This window comes from Carettochelys insculpta, chromosome 12, assembly GCF_033958435.1.
Source record: "Carettochelys insculpta isolate YL-2023 chromosome 12, ASM3395843v1, whole genome shotgun sequence".
NCBI lineage: Eukaryota > Metazoa > Chordata > Testudines > Carettochelyidae > Carettochelys > Carettochelys insculpta.
The window spans coordinates 20,528,838-20,553,016 of NC_134148.1; the positions used below are offsets into that span (position 1 = coordinate 20,528,838).

The window sequence follows — 24,179 nt, forward strand, 5'->3', positions numbered from 1 at the left end:
TGCCATCCATTACCTTTTCATATCTTGCACTATCACTGTCTGGATACTAAAAATTAGGTAAAGGTCTAGAAAGGATAATTTCTTTTAAAAAAATAAACTGATTATATAAGACATATGTTCGCTGTGATTTTTCTTTATGTCTAATCTAATGCCTTGTTTGGAAAGTACCTACATTCTGGGAAACATCATCAGGCAGGTGTTACTTAAAAATGAACATCTGACTGAAGAGTGGATCCTGTGTGTCTGATTTTTACTGCCAACATGGAGCTGCACAGTTAACATGCAGCTGCACAATGAAGCAACAATTCAAAATTAAGCAAAAAAATTCAGTTACCACACAATAGATTTTAGTTTTCTGATATGAATTTATCTGGTACACATTTAGCACACTTCATAATGAAGCATTGATAATAATATTTCAGCTCTTCAATTCCCACTCCTTAAACAGGAAGAAAAATTGCTAAAATATGGTTCAGCAAGGGCTATTAAAAGCTCTTGTTTAAGGAGGAATATTAGAGATGTAGTAGAATGGGAGAAGAACAGTCATCATTTCTGTTTACTCATGGGAAATAGGAAAAGTTCCACTTTTACACAGCTGAGCTGATTACATTTTACTGCCCATTTAACAAAAGGATAACAAACGCACAGCATTTCTGTAAATGCAGGATGTGCTTCCTTGCTAGTCGCAGCTAGTATATCAGTAAGGTAACCATATTTCCCTGTTCCAGATACAGGACAGGGAGATAAGGCGGGGAGGGGTGGTTTCTCCAAGCCCCAGGGAGCTGGGAAGGAGGCGGCAGCTGCTGGTGATTCCCTGGAGTGCCAGGAAAGGCGCAGCTGCTGGCATCCCTGGGACCCCTGAGGAAGCAGCAGCTACCTATGCTCCCCCTGCTTTCCCAAGGCTATGGGTGGAGTGGGGGTGGGGGAATATGGGATAATGAGTCCCTTTTTAAAAACAGTTGGGACGTCTTTTTGGCGTCCCAAATACGGGACCATCCTTCCCAATATGGGATGGATGGTCACCCTATGTATCAGTCTTTCATTGAGGCTGTTCACTGACCTCCTTTTTATTAGATTCCAAAATTTTCAGAAATATTTTTGATTCAGGGCCCTTTAAAGAGCTAAATGGATGAATGGCAAGTAATGTATTTTGACCCTTATTCTATAAGATAATGTGTTTTTTTAATTCCCATTGACCTCAGTATCACGGGAGATACTCTGAATCTGGAAAAACTGGCTCCTTAAAATATTATGATTTGTACAATTCTTAATGTGATGAAGTATTAATGTACATCTGAAAATTGCTAAAACACCTGGTTTTCATTCCATTTAGATACATGTAATTACCAATAACATGATCATTGTTAAGGCAATTGAATTTTGAATACCTCACTCAAATATTAAAGTGGAACGTGAGTTGATTTTCATCAGCACACAAGTTGGGAGCTCAGCTCCGCACCTCCTCCCCCATGCAGCTGGGAGCTTGCTCAAAGCCATGCTTCCTGTGGATTAACAACAGACCAGCTAATGCTACCAGCCACCACCTAACTGGCAAAACTCTGCATCTTAACTTATTTATTAATGAAGCCGTTGTAAGTAGGACTATGAGTGTCTTTTAAAAGTATAACCAGCATTTGGACTGTACATAGAGGTCAAAAGGTTATATTTTGGCACTTTGCCTAGGAAAGGTGGCTGACCCCGTCTTAAAGTCTTCCTCATTCAAGGAAGAAGACAAGTTTTTCGAAGCAACTTCATTTTCACAGAACAAACCATTAGCTGAAGCTTCACCAGTTCACCAGTAGCTTGGGATATGTCACAATACACCAGTTCGGTCACATCTTGAGTCACTCTACATGAAACACTGCACTGTGGCTAATACAGCAGATTTCAGCAAAGCATGATTTTCAGATACAAAGCTTTTAAAAGTGCCTGTGTGTTGCACAAGAGACTGGTCGAAGCACTCATTTGTTATACTGTACTCCATTTCTTAGTGTTCTTTAAGAATTTAATTTAGGTTTTAGGACCTTTGTTTTTAGCTGAATGACATTCATCAGAATAGAATTAGAAGTGAAAATCATTTGAAATGTTCACTTATGAGATTCAATGTTGTCCAGGGTTGGTAGTGTGTATCGACTTTCCCTTGCATGTTATTCTCTTTAATAAAATCAAGCTTTAAAATGCTTTTTTGTAACAGTGTATAGTGATTCACACTGACGGTAATACTTTGAAAAAGAATACACTAATATCCATTTGATTTGCAACTTTCCAGATGGTAGGTAGTTCTAGATGGAAGGTCTGTAAACCTTAGTCATGTGAGTAATCAATTACTTAAAAGGAGCTACCTGATCACTTGATTCACAAAAGCACCTCCACATGCAGTTACCTCCCATTACCGTCAATGGGACATAAAAACATCCTTAAATTAAGCACACGCTTTACTGCTTTTCTGATTAGGAATGATTGGTGGGATGCTGCTTGAGTAGCTCAGGATTACTCATTTGAATGAGATTTGCAAGATTGGGACCTTAGATATTGAAACAAATGTATTTTACAAACCTTCTTCTGGTTTCTGGAAGATCTTACACTATTTGCATATTGAACGATTTAATGCAGAGTAAAAGTTGAGTGCCAAAGCGTAGTAGTTAGCATTATAGAGAATTAATAAATGCAAACATAGAAATTAATAAGAAACAGTTCTTAGCCTTAGGAAATATGGTCAGGAATAATAAAAGATGCTTACTATCACAAACCTCATAAGAGAATCGCTCTGCTTCTTTCTTCTGCTCAGTGGATTGCAAGTCAAAGGCATTGGACAAAGACATGACACATTACAGACAAAGCACAAGGCACATTTTCTACAGAATTTTGTAGATGCAAACAAAACAAACTGGTACATAACAAAACAAAATATATCCCAGTACAAACATTAAAATCAAGCTGGCACTATTGAATGCAACATAAAACATCCAATATTGGTTGAACTTTACAGATCATTAGCATGTTTCTATGAGAATGCATTACTTGTTTCCTCAGATAATTCCAGTGCATTATATAGTTCTCACATGGCTTTGCTTTTAAATAAGATATATTGTTTCAAACTCTGCATTATGTCTTATTTTTACATTTTGAGTCTCTTGGCAAGCAGAAACAAAGGCTGTGGTCAGGTTGTGAACATACCGCTAATGATCTCTAAGTAGATGTTCAATGAATGCAGGGAATTAAAACTACCTACCTCTTTTCCTCCCATTGATTCAAACATTTTCTCAAGCTGGACTCGCAACTGCTGGATATTGTTCATCAAGATACAGGGCTATAAATAAAATATGCTGTGCTGTTATATGAACACGCATTTACAAACAAACCAAAACATAGCAGTTGACAATAGTCACAAGGAAAAAAAACCTTATAAAGTGACCCAAGATTGTAGTATCTGTTTATTTTGCTTGAAATCAATGCTCCAGCTCCTGTTGTTCCAGCTCCTGTATAAAACTGGTAAGTTTACATACTGCAGTGAATAAATCAGGCCATTTTCTATAACAAACTCAATGATTCCATAGGTGAACAATTTTGCATTACTTTAAAAGTGCTTTAATAATCTAGGCATTATTAGTCACATAAACATATTTTATTTTTAAAATAGCACGGTTTCAACTTTTCACTTAAACCACTGTCTTTTTCAAACTGTATGCCAAGACCAAGGGAATGACACTGCAAAAGATAGCAATTGCCAGATCCAGATATTAAATTAAGTGGATTATTTTGGAATTATGCAAAATTGTTCTACTACTGTGGCTTTGTAAAGTTGTATGGCTTTATTTACTACTTTGTAATGTAAAAAATATTGATAATAGAATTGTGTTTCAGCAGGATTAGGGTGCCAGTGCATCTGTACACTACATTGTGCACAATACATTCAAACCCTCAAGAACTGAATTTGTATAGTGCATGTACACTTAAACCTCACAAAAATGAGACAGGTGCTGAAGTGATAACAGCAACCCACATACATTTGAAACTCTTTTAGCCGGTGATGCTGCTCACTCTTGGCTGAAACGTGGTTTGAGTAGACTTTGGCGTTCAGACGAGCATTTAAATAATTCAGCATCCTACTCTATAAAATCTAAGGGAATTCAGGGTCAGAAAGAAAAAGGAAGCTGGATTAAAAATAGAAGATTGTAACCTAGCACTCTTAACTCTTTCATCACTCATCCTAAACTTTAGCACACTGACCTGCGATTCTGATCTTCCTTCCTCCACGCAACAAGTAAGTTGACTTTATGTAGGTATTGAACCATCCTCCCTATCCCTGCCCCCAGGAGGCAGCTCCCCTAGCTCTCTTAAATCCCGTGCCTTTGTGTATCTGATATTGGTGCTAGATCCTCCAGGACTGGGCCAAAAAGAACATGAAAGAGGGCATTCAGCATCAGTGAATTGGAGAACTTGGATTATATTCCAGACAACAGACCACCATCCTCTGGTCCCCTGACTAGTTCACCTAGGAAATAAATCAGCATATCCTTCCTATCATGAATCACGTTTCTTACAACAGTGCCAACTAAGAATGTAGCCCCATTGTTTTAGGCAGTGCACAAACACAAAGTAATAGACTCGGTCATATCTTAAGGCAGGATACTGCTGCAGAAGCCATTTCCATAAGAGTATAAGCAAAGCAACAGTATTTGAAAGGCTGTTGACATGTCCTGGAAAACTTGAGAAACATTAATATTAGAAACAATTTTTTATATATATATCTTAGTTCAGCGGTTCACTTTTGTCCAGGGAGATAGAATGTAATGGGGAAACAAGTCCCATGAAAACAGCAGAACTAACTTTGCCATCTAAGAAATTCCAGTTAGTTGTGTATCAGTCTTCAAAACAACTTCACTGCTCATGCTGCTGAAGGGAACGAAAATTTGTTAGGGCACCTTTTCTCATTGGGTGGCCTTTGATATATATTCAACCGTGATTAAATCTGCAGATTGCAATGAAATTCAGGAGAGCTCGGGGGAGGAGGTGATGGAGAGGGAGCAAATTGGAGGATAGAACTCAAATACAAAATAAGCCAGAGAGATATTGTCATTTGATCTCTTCTATCACAATTAGAACTTAAATGTAGGAAAGAATTATAAGCTGTGGGTTATGAGCAAGGAGGACAATTAATAAATATATAGAAAAAAACAATAAATACACCTAATAATACATGTGAATTATATATTCACACACACATCTGCACATTCTAGATGTCATTGTATAACAGTTGTTTGCAACTGTTGTATATATATAAAATTTAAATAATGAAAAAAGTTCCATACTGGATGAGAATACAATAGAGCCAATGGGTCTGGGTTAAAAGAATTAGAGAAATAGCAGCTTTTCTCTGATCTCCATTTCATAATATTAGGGATCATTCCTAGCAGGCACACTGTGTACTATTATGGTGGAACTCCCATTCCACAGGACTGCAGTGGGGACCATTCCTAGTAATCGTAATAGACACTATGGCTAATAATAAGTGTTTGCAGGTTCACATCATTTGATTGGTCACTTTTGGGATTGACCTACTTATTGTAAAGCATCTAGTGTTATTTGGGTGCTATAAATGCATAGCCACTAAACTCCAAACTTGCTGCAGAGAGGACACTGAGCTGGGCAGTTGCCCTCATCAGAATCTCTCTCTAGTAAGAGGCTATTTGAGAGCTAGTGGTTATCCTTATATGTCATTTCTGACATTTTCTCCATGAGAAAGCAGACTTGTTTCCTAACATTTCATTGTATTAAGCTTTTGTACACATTATTGATTATTTTGGAAACAATCCGTGATGTCAACAACAGGGATGGGGACTAAGCCTGTGTAGCAGATGTATTCTTTCTAGACAAATGCCAATGCTCTTGGCCATACAGGAAGAGAGAAGCTAAATACAAAACTAAGTAGCAGGTGAATTGTTCCTAAGGAGATGTTTTTTGAAGTCTCCTCTAAGATTATACTATAACCACTAATTCACTGGAAACATTTCCATTGATTTCAATGGGAGTAGAGCTGGGGCTCAAAAATGTGCCCACCTGATTGCATGTACTGGACCTTAGAGCTCTATTTAAGGGAAACTTAGCGGAGTCAGACAGCTAGATGCCACACACAAAACTACAAGTGAAATGCATAACAAAATATATTCATAAACAGAGACAGACTGTGGGAAAACATGATACTTTTAATAAAGAAATACGCATCACAGAAAATGTACTGCCTACTATGTTTTCAATTGAAAAGTTTGCATGTCATTTTTACTGAATGGAGTTAATAAAATAGACCAAAAATGAGTTCAATAACTTTGCATTTAAGTGCAATCATACAGGAGTATTCATTGAAATCTCTTCTATCAAACGAAAGACAGGAGATTGCATTTGGTCTAACTTGGGATCTCTAGATCAACTGAAATATCATTAATCTAGAAATATGAATTTCAGATAGACTATTTCTAATAAAAATAAGTTATCTTTCCACAAAGTCATTTTTTTGCAATCCTTTATGCCCTTTCTCTGTTAAAAAGCTGTAATGAGATTAAACTTAACCAAAGCCTTAGCAAAGATTAGCATTCTATGGTGGCTTCGGAAATCAATCACTTCAGTGATTAAAAAAATCCTGTTGGACAGACTAAGAGGTAATACAGTTCGATTTGATGACCTAACATTAGGTATCAGATTCCATTCATTCTAGAAACAGTTAATTTGATTTAATGCTAGGATTAATTTGAAATGAACTGTAAGTATGGTACTACAAATCTTAATTCATTTGCACACTACATATATATGTGAGTATTTATGTCAACAAATCAGGCCAAACTCACAAATACACTCCCATCTGGAGCAGGTGGGAGAGATCACTGACAGATGCAGGGGGGAAGAAACCAAGGGATGCAATTACTACTGCACTGTGGGAAACATTTTCCCCCAAACTCGTTTCAGCCCAATGGCTCGTTTGTGAGGGGTGTGTGTGTGTGTGGTGGGGGGGGGCGGTAATTTGTGTTAAGACACATAACACTGGCATGTGTATATTTGCATTGACATCTTATTTCTGCTCAGGCCCAGCTTTAGGGCAAGATAAACAAAGCAACTGCCTTGGGCCCCATTCCTTCAGGGACCCCTGCTCACACTCACAACCCTACAGCTAGGTTCCACTGTGAGCATGCCACTTTGGGCCCTATCCACTGGCCAGGCTCTGCTGTCAGCCCTGGGCCCTGTCCACTGGCTGGGTTCCGCTGTCAGGGTGCTCCCTTGGGCCTGTTACTGCTTATTTCATAGTTCAATCGAGAACCTTGACTGAACCATGAAAATGCCCTTCTGGGCAAACTTATGATAATGTGGCATCATGCTCGCAAAGTTCCTTGGAACTATTACAGTGACGAGTGCCAAGCCTAGCCTACTGCTTAGTGTCATCTTTCTGGTGTAAGTGAGATTTAAGTACTGCCAGACACAAGATATGTGGAAATCTCCTCACACATGCCTTTTTTAATATGTTTTCTCTAAGGGCTTGAAGAATGAAGTTATTTCAAGTATAAGGGTAGTTTGAAATATGACCCATCTATATGAATAAAATTCATTCCTTTGCAGAAATATTTATATACATCCGATGCCTAAAGTTACCAGTTTCTAAACTCTCTCATTACTCATACTTTCATTTATTGACATTCCATTAAATGCAATCGCACAGTAAGTAGAGACAATTTAGCTCTCTGTACCATATATATTTCTATGGTATGAGTATTTCAAATGTTGTCTGGGGTGTTTGGAAGAGGAATCTCTGACTGCTGTTGTTTAGCTAGTACAAAAACAAGGTGGACGAAGTAACATCTTTCGGATCACTTCTGCTGGTGAGAGTGACAAGCTTTCAATGTCAGGGTTCTTCAGGGTTGGGAGATATACACTGCGTACAGCTATTTAAGTATGACATATTTCTGATTTCTTTTGCTGCATATGCTGGTGACCTTTAGATTGTGATAACATCATGCTCTGGTGACAATGGAGGCATATTATTTCCATTTTCCTGTTTATTCAGTTCAGTTCCAATCTCATTAATCTATTTCCCTCCCCAGTTCTATGTCTGGAAAAAAATAAATCTGTGCCAAATTTCTTGGGGGTGGAGAAACGCTGCTCCTTTAGAGTTATGTATTTGTCCCAAAGAAGGGGGCTTTTGGCATTGTGCGCTCCATTCCGGCTCACCCTCTTCCCTGAGGCCCTGCCCCTACTCCATCTCTTTCTGACCCTTCCCCTGAAGCCCCTCCACTGAGCGCCTCCTCCCTGCTTCTTTCTGTCCTCTCCTGCCCTAAGAGCAAGGAGTGTGTATTGGGGGTGGGGGTATGTATGAATTGCCAATTTTGGAGGAGGCTATTTTCTGTACATTTAGACACCTCTTTTATACTCTAGTTATTGCATTGGTGCTTTTCCTTATTAGTTTCACCCCTTAAGGAGGTTTCTCCCATCTTGCTCCACACCTGTGCTGCTTTTCCCACCTCTCTTGCGCTGCTCCCCACCTCCTAGTGGGTCTAACACCTGTTCCTATCTACCACACTAACAGCAAGTCCATCTCCCTCCAATCCCCCAGAAACTGCTCACCCTGACACACAGAGAGAAATTAAATTAAAAACCCCAGCATAGAAATTACCCATTCATTCATCCTTCTGTGTCACTCCAGCTCCTCCCAGTCCCCAGGGCTGCACCTCCCTTCTTTGAAGCTTTGTTGCTAATTCTGTCACAGACAGACCTGCAACTTTTGTGTTGGGGGGCATCTGGTGGGACCATGGCAAAGATGGAGTGGGGAGCAAACAGTGCTTCCTTCGCTGTCCTGCTGCAGCCCAGCAAGGCAGCTTCTCCAGGACTGAAGCTAATACTGGGGAGAGCAGGAGAATACAGTGGAAGAAATTCCCAGGAGGGGAGGTGAATCCCGGGGAACGGAATCAAACCTCCCTGATTGCAGAGAGGAGGGTGCAGTGATGTGAGTGGGGACTGGAGATAGATGTCCCCTCTGGGAGGGAAAGCCCCTTGGGAAAGTGTGATGGGGGCAGGGAGGAGAAGGGATGGCTCTGAGCTGGGTAAGCATTACTTTCCCAGGCCTGAGAGCTGGCCATGGAATGGGGGAGAGCCCACAGGAAGGATATGGCTAGAAGTAGCCTCGGTGTGTACCCCACTCATGGTCTCCCATGCCTAGGGGGAGGGAAGGGTTGAGAGACCTGGGCCCCAATCTGGAAAGGGCCTGGGTCAGAGCCATGGGGAATGGCACCAGGCAGGGATGGGAAGTTCCCAGAGCCCATGGCGGAGAGTTGTGGACACAGGCAGCGTCCAGGCTAGGGGAGGAAGTAGGAGGTGGCTGCCCACTTGCACCTGGATACAAGTTCATCCATCAGGCACAAGGACAAGCAAACTCTTCTTAAAGGAGCCGTGTCTATTGCTCCCCCGCTCACTCCTCTGCCAGCACAAAGTAGGTCCACAGCTGGATCTTCTTGGCCCAAGGTGAGTACAACTCCTGGGGGAGAAACCAGTGCAGGTGGAGAGTTGCTGGCTCGGTCCTCAAGGACCCTCACTGAGCCCAAACTCTCCTTGTTAGCCCCCATAAACCAGCTGAGAAAATGCCCGCCTCCTCTCCTCCCTGCAACTAGTCCAGAGAAACTGCTGTGTCCTGGCTGCTTGTCCCCCTAGCTCAGCTCCTTCTGCCCTGGAGATTAAAAGCACTTACACATGCCTATTGTAGGTGTGGGAGTTTGGCTGGCAGCTTCAATGGCTGATGCTAAAGCACTCACTAATTATTTTAGAGCACCCATGGAGTCAGTGCCTATTCCAGGAACAACTGACGTAATCCCATCCCTAAGCAGAAAGATATGACAAGTTAAGGCCGGGTCCTCCATATGAGCTTGACCGAGTTTGAACCCAAATACAGAGACAGAACGAGGCACCTCTTGGGTTGCATTTCCTTTACTCACACGAGGACATACTACACAGTTATGGCATGTGCCAACTCTTGCTCTGATACGCCTTGGGAAAAGTCCAGAAAGGTCTTCCCTCGGTCTATTGATCTCGATGGCACAGTAGTGACACCATATACTGAACCAAACTGCCATGGAGGTTTTCCTTAGTTATGTGAAGTTATAGTAATGGTGTGAATCTTATTTAACTGAACTATGTGTCTCTCATTTACTGCCTGTGAACCTCTGGCTTGCTCTTCAAGAACTCTCTGGAGCCAACAAGACAGCATAGTGATTTGTGATACTTTTTCACTACTGCCTGGATAAAGAGTAAATGTGGGGGATAAGGATGTGTCAAATTACAGTAATTTATGATTATTCTCTAGGATTTAGGGAAGAACAATATAGGAGTCTGTCACTCACAAACCCCTACCTTTATTTAGAGCTAAGCACAAACCCCCATCAACATAATCACTTCAAATATAGGAAGTCAACAGTTTCTGCCACACTTCACTTACACACAGTATTTCTAGTTCTAATATTCATTTCTCCCTCCATCCCATCGTTGTTACATTGCAATCAAGGAAAACAGGTTATCCCCTGGAGGAAAAAATCTCCCCCTTCCTATTAATTTTCTTGCAATTAAATATTTCCAGTAAAAAAAATAACTCTAAGTGGACATTTTAAAGACAGAAGTAAAATTTTACTTACCACACTTTCTTTATCACAGTATGAACTGAAGTCATTTGAAATAATTGCAGCATACTGAAGAAGCACTTTGTTGATAGTCTGGGGAGGGCAAAGGAAATGTTTAATTGAGAGATATAAACATGTGACACTGTGAAGACTTATAAGTAAAAATACAAAACAGCATTCAAGTGAAAGTGGAGGTTTGTCTTCAAAGCAGACAGAAAATTGTTCTGTAATGTACAAAATTTTAATTTTCTTCAGCTAGTAGAGCAGAAAGATCACATCTAAAATCCCTTCACAATGGATAAGGTTTCTTTTTTAATGGACTATCATTTTATCTAGCACAAACACTTGGCATTTGGTCATACTGCCATTGAGAAATAAGAACATTGAGAAGTTCTAGTTTGTGCATTATGGGACATATACTGAGCAGAACTTCAGCGAGCTGAAAATCCTCTCCGGTAACACCCTACAATCTTAAAATGAGAACTTAATCCTCAACAAGCACATGAATATGTACTCTGTTTCCAGACTGAGAAAAGTTGTGACAGAAGTACAGAACTATTTCATAGCAAACTATTTCATAGCCCCTGGCACTGTGATGGAATTCTAAAGCTTGCAGAAAAGTGTGGTAATCCAACTAGAAAGGTGGCCTAACAAAATGTGCAAGGTTATCAAACAGCAGATTAATAAATCCAGAAAAAGCAGGTGGCTGATCCACCACACCTGTTCAAACTTGTTTTCAAATCTGATAGAGATAATTACTTTTGGCCTCTACCTGAAGTGTGATATTTCACTTGCACGCAGCACTACGTTTTTCAGATAGGTTTGTCATAAATATTGTGAAGGTGCTATCACAAACACTGCTTTTAAAGTACAAATACTGTGATTGTGCTGTTTTAGCAGTACTTCCTCTGTTTCCCTGTAGTGATTATTTTAGGAGTAAAGGGATGCACTATAAATACTCAAGAGGTTTTTTAACTGTCTAAAGCAAGTGGCAAATTTCCAAGGGTGAACCCTGTATATGAACTCAGCTGTTAATATCTGCACAAGTTAGAACTGGACACACAAGGTCTCAGCAATGGAGTTTATTTTCTGAAGAAAAACATGTTTAATGTTTGGATCTCAGAAAAAATAAACATGTTTATGATCTAAAACTTGTGATTCAGAGCATAAAACCCATAAATAAGTTAAGAAACAAACAAAAATGGCAGGTGAATAACATGGGTTTTAATCACTTAACCATGACATATTTTGAAAAATATAATAATAATGACAACAATAATATCTAATTCTTCTCTATGAATAAATATCAAAGTGCTTCACAAAAGGCAACAACCATTACTACCCTTATTTTGCAGATAGGGAAATTGAGGCACAGAGCAGTGAAGTGACTTGCCCAAGGCCACTCACCAATGCAGAGGCAGCTGGGTATAGAAACTGGGAATAGAACCCACCTCTTCTGAACTCTGGTCCAGTTCTCTATCCTCTTGGCCAGGGGTTGGCAAATAGCAATCTACAGGCTGGATCTGGTTCCCCTGGCAGGCTGCCTCCATTGTATTTACCTCTACAGGCACGGGCGACTGCAGTTCCTGTTGGCCATGGATTGCTGTTCCACGCCAACTGGAACAGCAGGAAGTGGTGCCCCAATCCGTGTCACTTCCCAAAGCTCCCATTGGCTAGGAATTGTGGAGGTGCAGGTAAAATGAGGGGTGGCGGCCTACTAGGGGCTAACCCTGGTAAACCATGGCTGTTTTATTGCCCGTTCCTGCTCTAGGTCATGCTGCCTGCCTCCCCTTCCAAAGCAAAGCCCACAGCTGGGAGCTCTGGGGAGGAAAGGGCCCTGTGAATAGGCCCCTCCCAAATTCATGGTACGTTATGGTCAGTTTGATGGTGATGGGATTTTAAAAATCACAGATGTCATGATTTGAACTATTTCACAGTGTTGTAATTGTAGGGGACCTGACCCAAAAAGGAGACATGCTGCAGTTGCAAGGTTATTGTAGGGGGTTTTGCTGTACTGTTACTCTTTCATCTGCTGCTGGTGATGGCTCTGCCTTCAGAGCTGGGCAGCTGGAGATATATGGCTATCTGGCAATTCTTTGGTATCACTTTAACAAGTAGAGGTCACATCCTCCCCTGTGCTAAAATGCTTTTAGAGTGGATTAGGTTGGCTCAGAATAAATCTTCCTCTTCCCAAACCTGGGGTCTGACTTTAGCTTTCCTGACACTTTCCTATCATACATTCCCCTTTCCTGACATTCTCTTTATATCAAAGGTGGGGCAAGTATGTGGTGTAAAGTTGGTTCTGCCTGTTTTGCACCAGCTGAGGACATCTTCATTCTGGGGGGTATTTAGAAGGCCTTTTAGGGCTGGTGTACGTCCCTTTAAGCTGCTTTGAAGATGCAAAAAGATCTTAGCAGAGGCCAAGGATCTGGCTCAAAATGGTGGAAAGATACTATATAACTAGAAATATTGTACAATAAAGTAGATTAAGAAATCCTGTCACTAGACCTAAAGCAGGGAGTATTTATCAGTGGGAAAACCTAAAAATGGAGGACAAAAGGGCAGCACATAAGATACCACAGAGATCAGCATTCTTTAACAATCCAGAGGAAGTGAAAATCTTTGATTTTTAGTGACATCGAAGAATGAGAGATGAACTAGCTTTCAAGAAAACTCATAAATTCACGAATCATCCAACAGCAGGGCCAGCATGCAGAGTCAGAAACAAGCCAGATCTGGAGGTGTCTTCCACCAACGATGCTTTGGTTCCAAAATTATGCAGAACTAAGGCCTTGTATTTCTTCCATCTGACAGATCTCTATGGCTGTGTCTACACTAGCCCCAAACTTCGAAATGGCCATGCAAATGGCCATTTTGAAGTTTACTAATGAAGCGTTGAAATACATATTCAGTGTCTCATTAGCATGAGGGCGGCTGTGGCACTTCGAAATTGACGCGGCTCGCCGCCGCATGGCTCATCCAGACAGGGCTCCTTTTTGAAAGGACCCCGCTTACTTCGAAGTCCGCTTATTCCCATCTGCTCATAGGAATAAGGGGACTTCGAAGTAGGCGGGGTCCTTTCGAAAAGCAGCCCCATCTGGATGAGCCACGTGGCGGCGAGCCGCATCAATTTCGAAGTGCTGTGGCTGCCTGCATGCTAATGAGGCGCTGAATATGTATTTCAGCACTTCATTAGTAAACTTCGAAATGGCCATTTGCATGGCCATTTTGAAGTTTTTGGCTAGTGTAGACATAGCCTATGTTTCACTGATGAATTGCTCTGAAATCTTATGCAGTGATTCAGCGGTTAACAAGAGCGCAAAGAAGCCAAGAAATCTGGTCACATATGTTTGCATACAGATTTACAAAACCATGAAGTCCACAGGGGAGTAGAGTTCCTCCAACTGGGTGAGGAGTTTAGAAGAAATAAACTGAAAGCATTGGTAATTTCCCCCCCAAAAACCAAACCAAACCAAACCAAACCAAAACAAAACAAAACAAACAACAACAAACAAACAAACCCAAAATGAAACAACTTGTGTAAGGATCCTGGTCTGCAACAGAGAATATGGGTTTTAAATAACATTAAATGTTTGTAAGCACAATGACAGCAGAATGTCACTTTCTCTGAAACTTGGTCAAGATTCATGGATTTTAAACTACCTTTGCAAATCTTCTCATTAAATGAGCCAGTGCTTCAGGATTAGGACACTCCAGTTTCCTGATAATCTCAAAGCTCTGATTGAGTTGTGTGAAGACATCTACCACAGAGCAAGAGAAAAGGGCGTGATCTGATGTTTGCTGAAACTAGAAGAGGACAAAGAGGAGGAGGGAACAAAAACCTGATTAAAATAAGTTAACATTTGCAGAGCCACGTTCTGACAATACAACAATATTCACTGAATTTCTAACACTTGAAATCCATCCTAGAGCTAGACAATGGAGATATTTAAAAAACTGCTTACATTTTCTGAGGTATAATACAGTGAGCAGCTGTGTTCCTTTGTACTCTTCTGGGAGCAGGATGGAGCTTTATGAACTATGGCAATCGTCCTGGACTGAGATCTGCTAATGGAGACACTTACACATGGTGGAGTTTCACTGGTTCCGTTAGCACTGCACTGGATCTGTGCTACAGGGCCAACCTCAGGACCAGAATATAAATATTAAGCTTTCTCTGGGGCTCTGCTGTAAGTACCTGAATCTCTGCACAAAATAAATGCATGGAATGCTGGACTCATTGAGATCAATAGCAGCCTCCTGATTGGCTTCAGGACAGCCAGTATTTCACCCATGGTTTGTGGTTGGATAGCAGTAAGAACCTATGGAAGTGTGTCGCCAGGAGCTTATGAGATTGGAACTGAATAACTATAGGTACTTCCTCTCTTAACTGGAGAATGCTATTATTATATTAATATGTACAGCATTTAACAACAGAGATTTCTTTTACAAAAATGTTCATCCCGAAGGGCGTTTTTTGGTGTTCTGTATAAATCGATAGAAAAGGAATCTGTGAAGGGCCTCTACCACACAGATTAAATACAGTAGCTGCTGGACAGGGCTAAGCATCGCTTTGCACTAGCATACAGGAAGCAACTAATAAGTTCTACAACTGTAATTGCAGAGATCTAGCATTGAAGTGCAAGTTCTGACCAGTAATGATACTTCACAGTAGTACGTGAAGTCTAATTAGGATGAAGTATAAGGAGTAGCTATATTATATGGCTCATTGTACTACAACTCTTCCCAGCCTTGAGACAATTTTATAAAAAAGCACTTACTCCATCTTTCTTGTCTCTTTCCAGTGCTCCATGGAGAAACTCCATTGAGACATCTTCATTTTCATCCAACCACTGAATGACAAAAGGCTCAAACCATCTGAAAAGGACAACCATTGAAGTTTCATGATGATCTGAAGACCATTCCTTTTAGTCCAGAATAGACACAGAGATGTTTTCTATTATGATGTTACGGCTGGCCCACTGACAGACATTCCCAGCCTCAGGGTGGAACAGTCAACAGGCCCTGATGCACACACCAGCCCCACCTGCACGGATGAGGTCTGTCTGATATTTGGGCAGTGCCTGTGCTGTTTGGTGCCAGAGAGCTGCCAGCTGTCTGACTGGACATGCTGTTCTAGCACAGACCCCAGGCTTCCACATGCCTGCCCAGTAGGGTTGCCAACTGTCTAATCCCCCAAACCGAAAGACCTTTGACTTGGCCACTGCCCTGACTCTTTCTTGAAGCCACATCCTTGCCCACCCCTTCCTCAAGGCTGATCATTCCATCTCTCCTCTCCCTGGGGCTTGCTCTCCCCCACTCTCACTCGCTTTCACGAGGCTGGGGTGTGTATGTGCAAAGTGCAGGCTCTGGGAGGAAGTTTGGGTGCAGGTTACAGTTACCTCAGTTGGCTCCCAAAAGGGACTGGCACAACCCTTTGGCAACAGTTCCTAGATGGGGGCCAAAGGGGTCTCCACGTGCCACTGACCACCACCCATGCAGCTCCACTGCCATGCCTGGCTAACTGGAGCTGTGGCGTTGGCACTCAGGCTGGGTGCAGCAAGGGGAGACAACCCTTCCCCTCAAGGTCTGCAGGGACATGCTGGCCACTTCTGGGAGCATCACAAAGTGAGGGAAGGCAGGAAGCCTGCCTTAGCTCCACTGTATTACCCTTGGTCCTTGAAGCCTTTAAAATTATCCAGGTCCTTGGGCAACTGTCCCCTTTGCCTTCCCCTGTCAATAGGCCTGCACGAAGGCATTTCAAGACAGCGATTGTATGCAGTATCAACCATTTGGGTTTTGATTGGATCTCTCAATAATTTTTTCATTCACACATTAATGTGTGTGGTGTGCTCTGGATCTGCACGTATCAGCTCAGTTTTGGCAGGTGCAAAAACGTAATTTTGCAAGACATCACACTAGAGTCACAGTTGCAAAATATGATCCTTTTTTGGGCCCAGTTTTAATGATTAAATTGCCAGGCCCACCAACAGGTAAAGAGGGCAGTTTTACTGGGGCTTAGAGAGTCAAAGGGTCCTGAAGCGCCTAGCTAGTGGCTGTAGCCCCAGGCCCCTTTGAATAGCCACTGGAGCTGGGAGAGTGGGGGGCAGGGTCACATTCTGGGCAGTACTAACGGCTGACTGCCCACCCCTTCTTCCTGACACCACGCCCCTTCTGAGGGCATGGAGCTAGCCCCTCACATATTGCCCTGGGGCCAGTGGTGGCTGTCAGCTCTATTATAAACAGCATTTCTATTTGCCCTGTAACTGCTTTCAGGGATAGTTCAGTGGTTTGAGCATTGGCCTTCTAAATCTAGGGTTGTGAGCTCAGCCTTTGAGGGGGCCATTTAGGGAGCTGGGGCAAATAGACTGGGGGGGGGGAAATAAAGGTTTGTGCTTGTTCCAGCCAGCAGACTAGAGTCAATAACCTCCTGAGGTCCTTTCCAGCTCTATGAGATGTGTAGCTCCATATGTTCTAATTCTTCTAAGACATTAATTGCTATAAGTGAGAGGTAGATGTGCATTCTGTGGTGCAGGGCTTGCCCCTTAGCAGCATTAAAATAAATACCAATTTTTTACCCAGAAAAACAGCATATGCAATATGTAGCTAAATGTATATGGATCCATCACCCTCTCCCAGAGCTGAAAGCATAGGAAGGAATCCAGGCAAGGACAGTTGTAAGTGTTCTCACTGGGAGCTCCTTCCTTGCCAATTTATGGAGAATTTGCTAATGCCTCAGAACTGGCCACAAGATCTGCCTTGAAGCACTGTGGATCACCATGTGGCTCCTGGGGGAACTACGGGATGCAAACAGTTCTAGCTCTGGGTGAGCCTTTCCTCCTGGAAACACTTGGGATCATACTAAGGAGCTTTCAGGCTGTGGCTGTACACAAAGTCCTTGCAATGCAGGGGCAGGGGTTCTCAATAGCAAAGGTAATGAGACTGTAGTGTTCCCTGTATGCGGCTGCCTAGGAGAGATTCACTTGCCACCCGGCTGATTAGCAGAGCCCACAGTCCCCTCAGCCAGCAGCATATGTTTCTGCTGATGGGGCTCATCCACACGTGCCTTGGTGCACATAATATTTATTTTGCCCAGGAATGGAAAAAGTTAGAGGAAACACTGTGAAGCTGTACTATTGTTTCTAAGGAATTTCTATGTGGTGGAAGAGGTTGATTTATTTCCCCTCAGTTGCCACCCAACCAACTAGGATTGGGGATATCATGAATGGATCAAGGTTAATGCGTGTGTGAGTGTCTCTCATCTGATAATTAGAAAGCATCCTTTACCAAGATGGATACCGTTGCTTTTTGGTATTTATTTTGTTTGGTTTCTTAGAGTACGTTCAGATCCTTACTAATAATGGAATGAACTACAGGTTGTATTATCAACGAAGGGTCCTGTGGCACCTTATAGACTAACAGAAAAGTTTTGAGCATGAGCTTTCGTGAGCACAGACTCACTTCATCAGATGCATGCAGATACAATCAGAAGGTTGTATTATGTGGATAAAACCTGAGCTAGGGTATATTTTATGAGCTGGATTGGTTTTAGGTCTGTGAAATCGATGACATACCCAAAATGATCTGAAGCAAGTCACTGGAATTTTAAAAATCAGAAGACATAGGAATGCAAATGACAATAGGGCATGGGATCAAGTGCATGAATTAATTGCAGCAAGAGAGAAGAAAAAAAGAAGCAACAGAATTAGTCCTATGAAATAAAACTGTTATTGGTCTTATTGCCCATTCCAGCCGTATCTTATTTCTTAAAGGTTCTGGCATGAAATGAGTGTAATGACATAACTAATACTGTTGCCATATCCCCCTTTTCTGCCTTCCCCTGGGATCCTCTGATCCTAAGATTTTGCCATTTGCAAAACCTTCCCATGAAATGCAATTGTTAAATAAACACATTAATGTGAAATGATTAACAATTTTTAAAATATCTGGTATAAGTCTTTCTTCGTAATAAAGAATGAAAGGAGAAATATGTGCAGAGTACAGAGGAGAGTTATTAGTGCTGCTGAACTTAAATGCACTCTGCTTTTCATGTTATAATGGATAAATATTTAAAGAAAATAAAATTTAAGAAGCAGGGGAAGAACTCAGGGGACATTCTCCCCACTACTTACAGTGAATACTCAGGCACTGCATCCTGAAAGGCTGGGAGTTCTCGTACGTACTCATTATAAAACCATTTCACTTTGAAGTGCAAATTCATATAATCTGTGCTCTTGCATAACCGCTGCTTTTCATGTTCTATTCAATAGAGAAAATAAAAACATTTAATAAAGCTCTCTCTGTAAACAACATTCCCAGGTCTCAATGTACTTTCTAACATTAATAATACTTGTGAAATAAATTATATAGTGCTTGCAGCTAAGGGCAAGTGGTCTTATTTCTCAGAGGAGTTCAGCACCCACAGTTTCAGCTGTGGGTTGTCAGAACGCCTGGAAAATTATCAGGCCACAAGTTAAGCAAAATGCCTCTATCACTGAAATGTTGCTCACGTATATAAACCCAGAAGCACTGAGTCCACTGACAAAGGAGGCTGTAGTGTGTCTTACAGCTTTAGCTGAGAGGCATCTTAGCTGACATGCTCATGCTGTAGAGGCATATGGTTTTAGTCCCTAAGGTTGCAGGTTCATTCCCTCCTACTCAGGCCCATTGGCCTGTTTGTGAAGTAAAGAGAATGCTTTCAGAGTCTATAGAAAGCTATAGTGTCTTGCTGAAAAAGTGAATAATAAAGATTCAATAAAAAAGCAATAATATTCTAACAGTCTATGGCTAATGTCTATGTCTAATAGTCTCTCCCATTATTCTGATTTATCTTATACTGGTATGAAGTGCACAGGAAAAGTAGTAGTAAACAAATGAAAATAATAGCTCACCTTAACGACTTGAAAAATCTAAAAAATTAACAGTGTTACTCTGAAGAGATTTCACTTATAGGCTACGTCTACAGTAGAGTTTGTCGACAAAACTGGTGTTTTGGCCACCAAATCCACATAATCCAGGAGTGTCCACACTACAGATGTGTTCTGTTGCCAGTAAATTGACAGAATGCAGCACTTCTGTCAACACCGTTCTGCCATTCCCCGATGAGGCAGAATGCCTCTCTTGAAAGACCTTGTTGACAGAAAGCCAGTGTAGACATTCTAGGGGGCCTTCTGTTGACAGAAAAGTTCTCCATGGTGCTGGCCAGCTGCCCCAGAGGGATGCTTTGTCCACAGCAATCACAAATCTATGATCCCTGCCTCCAGCCATTCTTAAGGGTGCAGGGAGCCCCGGACACACTTTAGTAGGAAGCTGAGAGTGGGGAAGCCACCCAGCAGCATGCTGTCTGCTCCATGCCTCAGAGTCACTCCTTCCCACTGATGCCAGCTATATGGCAGCAAGCCAGCCAGCATGCTACCGCCAGGACCCTCTAGGGAGCAGCCAGAGGGGTCCCAGGAGCCAGGGGAGGAAACAAAACTCCAGGTCCCGTCCTGGACTGGGCCCAAGGTACAAGACTTAATCAGCTTGTGTACCAATGAGGAGACCCTCTTGAACCCCTTGGCAAAGAGGTGCAATACACCTGCCAATGCCCAGCTGGCCACCACCCTGGTGGCACAGGGCCACCCCCTCCTGCACCATGGAACAGGTGTGGGCAAAGCTGAAAGAGCTCCAGCAGGGCTATGTCAGGGCTCAGGATGCCATCTGGAGGTCAGGGGCAGGACCCACCAGCTGCCCCATTACAGGGAGATCCACCAACTCCTGAGGGGCAACACCACCTCCCCTCTTGACCTTTGCTGTGATTTTAGTGCTTACATTAACCCAACCATGATATGCAAAATTGATTAGAACATAACTGTTAGTTTCCCACGCTCCAGTAGAGTTTAAACAATTCGTTAACATTTATTTGGTAGCCAGATCTAGTGCATATTTAATTTTGACAACTAAGATTTAAAAATTCATTAAATTCACAAAATAAAACATTTAATTAATTTCTCAAATGGTTGTGTAATAATTTTATATACAATTTCATCTTTGGAATGTAAATGAGTCAAACCTTCAATGCTATGAATATTTTACCACAAGGATGGTAAAGGATGCTTCATCAAAATTACGTTATTTAAAACAGATCATGTAGTTGAAGGAAAAAATACTATTTTCCATTAGTTAGGCATAACGTATTTCTAAAAAGCAGTGCTTTTTTTGAGCTGGTACTTGCTGGCAATGAGTGCCGGCATCTCAGCCGTGGGAAGATTGGCAGTGCGGGGGTGGGGGAGAATTGGCTGCATACTGGCTCCTCTCTTTCTTTTTTTAAAACAAAAAAGCACTTCCTAAAAGCCTTATACACTCACCCCTTGTGGTACGAGCACAACTTTTTGGTCATAGGCAAAAACTCATAAGAGGGACACTAAATTCCTATTAAAATACGTGTACAAGTCTCTGATTGGTTCCAAGTGCTTGGAGTGGTAGCAGATGGCGCTGCTGTTGAAAGGTAAGCAAACATGGGGTTGGGAGGGCATTAAAGGCTGGGGACAGTTTGGGGCCATGAGCGGGAGGGAGGGTTAAAACCTGCAGGCAGCTCAGGTCGGGGGGGGGGGGGGGGGGGCTTGTTCCTCCTGGCTTCAGCAGAGGTACCTGGGGGGGGCAGTGCAGGGGGCAGGGGGTGGGGGGCTTGGAATGGGATGGGGTGGGTGTTGGGGCCAGGCTGGTGGTGGTTGCGTGTGGAGTTGTGGGCTGGAGGAATGTTGGGACAGGGCAGCCGGGTGAGGGGGGTGCACAAGGAGTTGCCACAGGGGGAATGTTGGGAGCAGGCCCTGCGGGTCTCCCTGCACTCTGGCCAGGGATGCTGTGGCTGGAGCTGAGCTAGCCACGGGGCAGCAGGTCTCCCCACTCCCTGGCTAGGGACCTGCGGCTGGCTCGTATAAGCGGGGAAGTTCACTCGCATAGCAAACAATTGTAAGTATGCGTGTCCCTTGTTTTAGTGAGTACTCGTGAGCAGAGTACTTGTTAAATGAGGGATGAGTGTTTTATTCTTACAAATAACAAAATTTTGACTGACTTGATAAACATGGAATTCTCCCCACTGATGTCAGTAACAGCTACAGTTTGTGCTCAAAACTAGGCTAAAAATACCGACCTGGTCAGGAATTTACTCATAATCGACTTTCCAATAGTTCAACACCTGATTGCAAGTTACCCCCTAGGTATCAAGTTTGTCACCCTTCTATCAGAGTACTCATTGGCGAAGATGGTCACATAAAGTGGTAAAGCATGTTTGCTTTCCCCTGTCCTAACTGAATGGGGTGGGGGGAAACCTATTTGTGAAGAGAACTCAGTTTGCCTTTTCTTGTATATTCACAAAGGTCCACGAAGATACTTCACTGACACATCATTGCACCAACAAAACACTTTGAATTTTAATTCAATTTTTCAGAGAGCACTGGGAATGGAAGCCCACAGAAGCCCATCACCCAACCAAAGGAAAAAAAATCTTCAGATTCAGTGGGACATATGCTATGAAAACACCTTGGCAGGCACTGAAGGGAAATTATACCAACAGATTGGCAATGGTTCCATGTTCACCAATCTTTGTTGCTGAGATTAGGTACAGACAGAAATGGGTCTAAGGCAAAAAGCATGGACATAGATCCAAACTTCCCTAACATTTGTATATGGGCAGACTTACGGTGTTAAACCAATCCCAGTATGGAGATGTGGCTGGCGGTAAAGTTGCAGGTGGGGGGGAGGGAAGGGGCAGATTTATAAAAGTATGCAAGGCATTTCAAATGCAAATAGGAACCTAACTTGCTTTGTGTATCCTACTGAGGCACCTAACCACCACTGAAACCTATTTTCATCTAAATAGCTTTGTAAAGCTGGTCCTAGATCTAAACTTCACCAAATTTCAAGCTTTAGGCCCATTGCTCTCTATATAGATGGTCCCCGAGGTAGAAAATAAATTTCCATTTATTAAAATACATTAAAGCTAACTTATATCTTGAAAAAAATATACATATATATATATATACACACACACACACACACACACACATATATATATATATATATAAATATAAAAAACTTTATTCAGCTTCATCTATTCCTAAAGAAGTAACACACCAAAAATTCTTGCCCTGTCAAAATTTATGGACAAGCTTCCACAATATAATTAAAGTAGTTTCCTTTGCAAATTATTTGATTGGGTCCTATGCATATAAAATTGTCCACTGGACAATTTCAATTATAAACACTTACAGTGAAGAGTTTATTTTTTCATCTCATTATGGTTTTCTCCAGTGGTATCTTTTGTTAAGAAACCTAATTAAACTCTCTTCTATGTAATAGCTTGATTGTCAGGTCATACTAAAAGCAGAAAAACATGAGCTATTTTACAGGTTGAGAGGGGACAAGCTGTTTGCTTTTATTTCAACCCAAGAACCTCGAGCAGCTTCAATAACTACCATTTGAGATCGCAAACTGATTACAAAATACACACCATGGATTATTATATGACAAATATACTGTAGTGAACCCAGTTAATGCCTGAGTATATGTATTTTACTTGTCAGGGGATGGGACATGTTGCTGCTAACACAGAGGTATCACATCACTGTGGCTATGGCTATACTAGAAGAGATTTTCTGATAAAACATCTGCCAACAGAGTGCAGCCATTCACTAAAGCGCATCAAAATGCGATCCACTCTGTCAACAGAGCAGCTGAACTGCGAGGCTGCTCTCTTGACAGAACAGCCAACCAGAAGCACAGCAGACAGGGCTGCCCAGTGTCCTGGGAGCCCTGCCGATTGGCAGAAGGCCCCCCAGAGCATACATACAAATTTATTGTTGACAGATTCTGTCGACAAAGGCGCTCTTCTTCATATGGGAGAGGCATAAGGTTGTTGGCAGAAGGGTTGAGTTTTGTCGACAGACTGTCGATAAAACACACTTTGTGTGGACGTGCGATGAGTTTTGTTCAAAAAACTCTGGGTTTGCCGAAAAAACTTGCTAGTGTAGCTGTAGCCTTTGAGTAAAGTGTTGCCTTGATTCAATTAAAACAGACTGGAACACAGCACTGTCCACTGAACCTCTTGTGAACCTGGTCAGGATAGACAGATAGGCCATTTCTACACAGGCCACTTCCTTAGGAAGTGGCAAGCTAATACATGGAGCGAAAAATGCTAATGAGGCACGGATGCAAATTCCCCACACCTCATTAGCATAACCTCATGTGATTTGGAGTCTGGAAGACCATTCTTCTGGACTCCAAACTGCTGTGTAGAAGTGTGGCACCCGGGGGTGGGGAGAGGCTTCCGGAAGGACATGCTTCTTCCAGAGGCCCCTTCTTCCCAAAAATTCCAAAGGAAGTGGCCTGTGTATAAACAGCCATCGTGTGGGAGATGGAGAAGGTGGAAGAGTCCTGTAGACCTTGAGGAGAATTAGCATAATTTGTAAACCTGCTAAAGGAAGGTTAGGTGGGATAATGGCCACTCAGTGGCTGTACATCTCATATATTGCAGCTCATTTCTTTCACTGTCTC

General features: G+C 42.2%; 1 protein-coding gene across 2 annotated transcripts in view; it reads right to left on the reverse strand.

Moving 5' to 3' along the window:
* UNC13C (unc-13 homolog C) overlaps nt 1–24,179 on the reverse strand; it is a 425,720-nt gene that overhangs the window by 91,508 nt on the left and 310,033 nt on the right. For both annotated transcript variants that reach the window (XM_075006542.1, XM_075006543.1), the window contains 5 exons: nt 18,779–18,905; nt 15,428–15,524; nt 14,310–14,453; nt 10,662–10,739; nt 3,233–3,310 (listed from right to left, as the gene is read on the reverse strand). In XM_075006542.1, the coding sequence (XP_074862643.1) occupies nt 3,233–3,310; nt 10,662–10,739; nt 14,310–14,453; nt 15,428–15,524; nt 18,779–18,905 (524 nt within the window). The remainder of the gene's footprint in view (nt 1–3,232; nt 3,311–10,661; nt 10,740–14,309; nt 14,454–15,427; nt 15,525–18,778; nt 18,906–24,179) is intronic.